The 7,583-nt window shown below is 47.8% G+C and overlaps 1 protein-coding gene across 1 annotated transcript; it reads left to right on the forward strand.

Annotated features, from left to right (window-relative positions):
• Window positions 1–7,030: 7,030 nt before the first annotated feature.
• On the forward strand, window positions 7,031–7,315 carry LOC308243178 (cytochrome b-c1 complex subunit 9-like; the record flags this gene model as incomplete). The annotated part of the gene is made up of 1 exon (XM_080658446.1): window positions 7,031–7,315. The coding sequence occupies one exon, from the start codon at window positions 7,031–7,033 to the stop codon at window positions 7,217–7,219; it is 189 nt and encodes a 62-aa protein (XP_080514572.1). The 3' UTR covers window positions 7,220–7,315.
• Between the last annotated feature and the right edge of the window lie 268 nt (window positions 7,316–7,583).

Genomic DNA, 7,583 nt, shown 5'->3' on the forward strand with positions numbered 1-7,583 from the left:
TGACCAGGCCCCCCTCACTGACCAGGCCCCCCTCACTGACCAGGCCTCCCTCACTGACCAGGCCCCCCTCACTGACCAGGCCCCCCTCACTGACCAGGCCCCCCCTCACTGACCAGGCCCCACTCACTGACCAGGCCTCCTCACTGACCAGGCCCCCCTCACTGACCAGGCCCCCCTCACTGACCAGGCCTCCCTCACTGACCAGGCCCCCCTCACTGACCAGGCCCCCCTCACTGACCAGGCCCCCCCACTGACCAGGCCCCCACACAGCGACCAGGCCCCCCTCACTGACCAGGCCTCCTCACTGACCAGGCCCCCCCTCACTGACCAGGCCACCCAAAGGTCAGTGTCATGTTTTATTACCCCAAGTGGTAAGGAGGAAAGGGCATGGACCTGGAGTCCCACAAACCTGGGTGTGATCTGCATTTGGAGCTTATCAGCTGGGTGGCTGCTTGTGGGAATGTTGTAAAGATTTAAGTAGATAACCCATGTAAACTACTTCCCATAATGCCCAGCACCCAGAAAATGCTTAATAAATGGCCACTTTCTCCCTTTTATTAATATCAGGCAGCCAGGAGTTGGCTGCTCTGCCAGGCTCCGGTTATTGATGGATTCAAGGCTAAAAATAGAGCTGCAGCCTTGAGGAGCAGGTCCTGCCAGAGCTGGGAACTGACGCCCTTGGTGCTGTGGGTGGGAAGGAGCCTGCTTCTCCCCCCAGGGGCCTCTCAGAGAAATAAATCTTGATGCCTCTGGCCTTTCTCCCATTGGTGGTGGTGGGGGGCAGGGGGGCATGCAAAGGCCACCCGCCCAGACCAGGCTGATGAGCAATCCTAGCAGAGGGCTTTGTAAGCTGACCAGCTGGCCTTTAACTCCCGCCCTGCCATTCATTGGCTCTGTGACCTTGGGCAAGCAACTTCCCCTCTCTGAGGATCATTATTATTCTCTAGCCTCGAAACTGACAATGGTAATAACATAGTTTGGAATAACAAGCAGCTTACATGCACAGAGAGCGGCCTCGAGGCCAGTGACAAGCTCTGGGATTCTGAATAATGACATCCCCTCTCTGAGCCTCAGTTTGCAGATCTCTAAAATAGGCGCAGTAGCCCTGACCTTACAAGGCTGTGGTGAGGGCCTAGAAAGGTCATGGACAGCAATCGCTGACAGCAGTATCGCCTGATGGGAACCTGAGTCATCTAATGGCTCATCTCCCCATGTGAGAGCAGAAACAGAAATTTATTTGAGCTGCTTGTAAGCTATCGATCCACCAGGCTTGGGAAATGCAAAAAAAAAAAAAAATGCATCCAACAAGAAAAATACCTCTCGTCTTGAGCTGCTAGCAGGCTGGCCCTGCCAGCGGATAGACCACTTCTGGGTGATGGACATTCCCTGCCATCAGTTTGGTGCTCTTGTAGAGTTGTCTCATCTCCCAGGACAAGATGCTGATTTAATTAAAGAAGATCCTCAATTGCAGACAGGAGGCCCCATTTTCCTTCTACAGCTTGTCTTCACAGTGCCGTCAAAGGGCATAAGTCTGGCTTCCGGGGCACCGACCCAGCTCCTCCACTGTAGACATGCAGAGCTCAGACGGTTCACAGCCTCACGGCCACACACACTGATGGGGTCTCCCTTTCTTCCCTTCCTGGGACAGGTCCAGTGAGGCTCCAGCCCCTTGCTCATTTCTGACCATGAGATGGATTCAGAATTGCATGACAATGACATTTAATAAAAATATACAACCCCATCACGTTGCAGTCCTCCAGGGAGGAGGATGGTATAGTGGTCCCTGCAAGAGATCATGAGCCTTGGGCCAGGGCACCATGTGCAACACTCTCTACCCAGCCTGTGCCCCTGACAAGGGGAGAGGAAATCCGTGTCCTTCTGCCCAGGCTGAGCGTGAAAGGAGGAAGGCGGGATGCTCATCTCAGGGTGCCAGCCAGCCTGTAGGACTGACCCCACTCAGTGGCGGTGTCCATCCAGCAGCATCTAGAATGAGAGTCTGGGCTCTGGGTTCTCAGCCTCCTGAGTGTGGATCTCAGATCTACCGTAGGAGACCCTGACTTTCCTCAGTGTGTATTTATTTGTTTGTTTGTTTGCATATTCATCAGTATTCCTGCTTGCAGACACCACAGTCCTCTCTGGCCAGGTTAAGGAGAAGAGGAATTCACATAAGTGGTTAGGGATGGTGGAGAAGCAGCCTCTACATGCAGCTTTCGGGAGCATCTCTAAGAAGCAGCTGCAGAATCGGACTGATGGGGGAGCTGCTGCTGCTGCCCTGACATGGCCACCACCCAGGCCAGCGAAAGGGATGCCCCTCTGCAGCCATTACCACAGAGAGCTCATCTGCTCGGTACCTCAGGCAGGTGAGTGTGATTGGAGGAAACTAGGTCACACACCTGCACACTAGCCACAAGGGAGGCTGGCTTCTGTTTTGAGAAGGAGGAACTCAAGCTACAAGGAATATTCAAAATGTAGACAGGGATTTTTGAAGCTGTTGGACAGCAATGGATGACAAGCATTCAATCCATCTTTTTTCTCATCTATTTCCCCCACCGTGAATCAAAGTTCCATGGGGCAGGTCTCTTAAAGGTCTTGTTCACCTCTCTATTCCCAGCACCTAACATGGAGCCTGGGATGAATAAACAGATAAACCAAATGTGGGTGATAAAAGAGCCACCTATACTTTGAGGCATCTGGCCTACTGACAGTCTCAGGAGACTGTAGCTCCATGCCTGTGGAAAAGCTGCTCCCCATGGAATGCATTCCTCCACAACCCTTTGCCTAATGAAGTTATCGTCACCTTTCAGTTCTCAGCTTTAATTCACCTCCTCTGGGAGGCCTTCCTTAATGCACAACTCAAACGCCCTGAGCTACGGTAGTTTACTAGTAGTATGGTGGTTATAAAGGTGAGCTCTACATTCTAATTGGCTGATTTCAAACACTGGCCTCAGCCCTTACTAGCTGTTGAAGCTTGGTTAAGTCATGTAATTAGCCTTAGGACCATTCTCTTCATCTATAAAATGGGAATGCTGTAGTATCTTAAGTCACAGAGTTGTTGTGAGGTTTAAATGAGATAGTGTATGCAAGTCCTTAGAACAGGGTCTAAGGGAGAGTGAGAACTGGCACAGAGAGATAACTTGATTGGCTGCTGCTGTTGCAAGCCTTGCCATTCTAGTGCTTATCTGGGCAATATTATGATTGTTTTCCTGTCTACATCCCCAACTTAACTAAGAGCTCTGGAAATGAGGAACTAGGGGATCCTATATGCCCCCCCCCCCAATACCGCTCCATGCATCTGGTATACAAATTGGGTGCTCACACACTTGGTTGGATAAATGATTAACTCAACCAGAGAAATCACAAATGCCAAGACTGATAGGTAAAACATTTAAAGTTTGTATATTAGAAAAATAACTAAAATCTAAAATTAAAATGTCACCCAGAAGTGGGGAGAATGGCAAATGGCTAATGTCTACATTATGTAAAGATTTCATGCACACCAATATAAAATACCCGAGCTGCTAAGAGATATCCGGACAAAGTTCATGAGCAGGCAATTCAAATGAGGAAATAGAAGTAGTAAGTAAACATGAAAGACTGTTCAACCTTCAACAGGAGAAATAAAAATGAGACACAAATGAAGGCAACAAGAAACAGAATTCAATACCGAACTATTTATAACACTCAAAAAGGTCCAGTAGCCGAAGAATGGTACATAATTAATGATTCATTGATTCAATGGCCTGGTTTTTCACCATTAAATAATTATGAAAATGTTGAAACAAGTGCTTATGCTATAGTAAGTTTACAGGCAGACTGTGAAATTAAATTTAAAGCATGATCACCACGTGTGCAAAACGGATTTGATAACAGCTTGGCAGAAAATACAAGAAAATGCAAACAGTTGCCTTGATAAAGAAGAGAAATTTTTATGGAGTGCCCACCATACACCAGACTCTATGCCAAGGGCTTCTACATCATGATCTCACTTAATTTCCCAATCTCCCCAAATCCCTACCAGGTTGGAGTTGTTCCCCTTTATAGGTAAGGCAACTAAGGCATAGGAAGGGGCAATCACCTGCTGAGGGGGCACAGCCAGTAACTGGGAGAGAAGGATGCCAGCCCTAGAGGGTGGGACTCCAAGTCCAGTCATCTTTCCAAGTCATCAGATGTGTAAAATGGATGGGGTCCAGCGGTTTTTCTTTCTTTTTAAATATTGCTTTTAGTGCTGTTTAAATGTCACTTGTGCAATCAAAACACAATTAAAAGAACAACCCAAGCTGTCTCAGGAAGGCAGTTCAGCTCCTGTCCCTCCAGAGAGTCCATGGATCAGAGCCCCACCCTGCCATCGGCCAACACCCATGGTTCTGCCCAAACAATACCAGGAAACAACCCGGCTGAATCTTCTGTCCCTCTTCATTGGATTAAAAACCCTTGGGGAGGCACCTGCCATTTCCCCCATCTTCTTCACTGTGACCCTTATTTCTCCCCAAGGTACCCCAGGGACTCTGCGTGCCTCAGCAACAGGGACCCCAGGACCTTTGCACATTCCGCCCCCTTGCCTAGAACACTCTCCTCTGCTCTTCAGACATGCTGGCTCCTCCTCACGCCCTTCCTCAGAGAGCCTCCCCAGTTATTCTTTACCTAGCTTTATCTCTGCTTCCCTGGATTGCTCAAGGTTCTATGGCCAAGTCAGGCTCTCTCCCCGAGGGAGGATGCCTCTTGGAAGCTCCCTGGGCCCCATGCAGATAAACCCTGGCGTGTCTACCCAAACCAGAACCAGATCAGCAGATTGCCCATTCCTGTAAGCGCTGCAACCTGGGTGCTAGTTGATACTAACCATCCCCTTCAGAAATACAAGAAATAAAGCCCTTGGAAAATTCCAAGTTATTCTGTACTGGAAACAGAGGACTTTTTTTTTTTTAGCACAAATGAGAACCCCTCGGGGCTTCCCAGAAATCCCCCCCACCTTCTTCTCTCTAAACCCCCACATCTAATCATCTATTTATTCAATACATTTCTTGAGCACCTCCCATGTGCTCGGCCTGTGTGCGCTAAGCACTAGTATACACACCAGGGCAGGTCACTCACTGCACAAGGGCACCCAGTTGAGGGACAAGTGGGCCCAGAATGCAGCCCACAGACCAATCACCAAACTGTGGGCTCACAGAGCTGTGTCTGCTCAAAAGGATGCCACTTTCTAACTTCCCTCAAAAACACCGTATGGCTAGCAGCAGCCCTGCACATTCATGAACTAAACCATATGGTCCCTGACCATGTAGAGTTACAGTCCAGTGAGAGACAGACCAATAATTAAACAACTAAATATATAATTAGAATTTACCCTTATTTTACCGGTGAGGACGCAGCGTTTCTGGGAAGCTACGTAACTGGCCCAAGGCCACACAGCTAGTGAGTGACAGGGTCAGGGTTCAGATTCGGGTCTCCTGGCCTCAACGCCACAATCTGCTCTGCAGAAGGAAAGAGGCATGTTAGCCACATCAGTATTCACGCTGAGCTTCAGTCCATCCCCAGCACTCCGTTTCTCCCTCTTCCTGACCCTGTGATGATAAACTCAGGCTTCTCTAATTCTGGAGGTTCCCTCCCCGTGACCTGCCGGCCCTGCCGCGCCGCTCAGCTCAGCTCAGCTCAGCTCGCTTGGATCCACCTGCTGCCTCATGCAGAGGCTCTTAGAGAAATGGCTCACGCGATTTACTTCCTGTCTCGTGTCTTCTGCACGCAGTCCTTCATCCCAGGGCTGGGCTGGCGACAGGCCTGAGGGACTCCTCCTGAGCTTGACTCGCTATTCCATTCACAGAGGCGAATAAAGCCTCTACATCTAGGAATAAGCCGATGTGAATAAAATTATAGAACTTGACTGAAGGACATAAACGGAGATCTGAAGAAATGGAGAGGCACACCATGTTCCTGGATGGAAAGACTCAGTGTTGTAAAGACGTCAGTTCTCCCCAGAGCAGTGGTCGGCAAACTCATTAGGCAACAGAGCCAAATATCAACAGTACAACGACTGAAATTTCTTTGAGAGCCAAATTTTTTAAACTTAAACTTCTTCTAATGCCACTTCTTCAAAATAGACTCACCCAGGCCGTGGTATTTTGTGGAAGAGCCACACTCAAGGGGCCAAAGAGCCGCATGTGGCTCGCAAGCTGTGGTTTGCCGACCACTGCCCCAGAGTAATGGATACATTCAATGTGCTTTGAATCAAAATAGCAAAGGTATTTTCATAGAATTCGACAAGCTGATTCTCAAGTTAAACTGGAAGAAAATATACAAAAGAATAGAATATTAATATAATAAAATACACATAACATAATTTACCATTTTCACTATTTTTAAGTGTACAGTTCATGACATAAGTATATTTAAATTGTTGTGCAACCATCACGACCATCCATCTCCTGGACTTTTTTGTTATCCCAAACTTAAACTCTGTAGCCATTAAACAATAACTTCCCATTTTTCTCTCTCCCACAAGAAAAATAAATTAATGAATAAAAATGAGAAGGAACTATCAAGCCATAAATAAAAATACTTATAAAACAAGAGGAATCCCATATACCGTGTAAGTGTCTATCTATCTATTATCATAAGTATAGCATTTTTGCATCTATGAGGAAAACATAGGCTATTTAATCAATGACATTAGGTCAAATGGCTCCCCAATGTGAAATATATAAAATGTGACCTTTACCCCACACCAGACACACATACAAAGTGCCTTTGATTTAAAGACTGAAATGTAAGAAAGACAACCCTGCCCTGGCCAGTGTGCTCAGTGGTTAGAGTGTTGGCCCGAAAACCCAAAGGGTCAAAAATTTGATTCCCAGTCAATGGCAGGCACGTATCTGGGTTGCAGGTTTGATCCCCAGCTCTGGTCAGGGTGGGTGTGGGAGGCAACCAATCCATGTGTCTCTCTCACTTCGATGTTTCTCTCTCACACACACACACTTTCTCTTTCTCACCTTCCCTCCCTTTCACTCTATCTAAAAGCAATGGAGGGCGGTGGGGAAACATGGCGGCTCCGACAATAACTGGGAAGCTGTATTCCCTGCTATTCTGCAGAACCTCCACCTTCGCCCTAACCATCGCCGTGGGTGCCCTGTTCTTCGAGGGTGCCTTCGATCAAGGCGCGGATGCAATCTACAAACACATCAACCAGGGGAAGCTGTGGAAACACATCAAGCACAAGGATGAGAACTAGTTCCTCGGAGGTGCCCATCAAGGCCAGATGGACCAGGTCCACCCGCCAGCTGTTTGCCCGGAGCCAGGGCCTCAGCGTAAGAAGATGCTCACAGCACTGTCCGGACCACGTTTAGCTGTTGTTACAAAATGCCTTCACCTGACAGACTCTTAACTTCTGCTGTGTTTGAAGTATGATTAGTCCGAGTCATCAGCAAATAAATGTAAGCTGTCCTTGAGACCTGCAAAAAAATAAATAAATAAAAATAAAAGCAATGGAAAAATATCCTCAGGTGAAGATTAACAAAAAATAAAGAAGAAAGAAACACAGCGTGGCCTGTGGAGAGCAGCTACAGCATTTGGACAGGTTCAAGCCTCGGACTAAT

Source organism: Plecotus auritus (assembly GCF_963455305.1).
Source record: "Plecotus auritus genome assembly, chromosome: 2".
NCBI lineage: Eukaryota > Metazoa > Chordata > Mammalia > Chiroptera > Vespertilionidae > Plecotus > Plecotus auritus.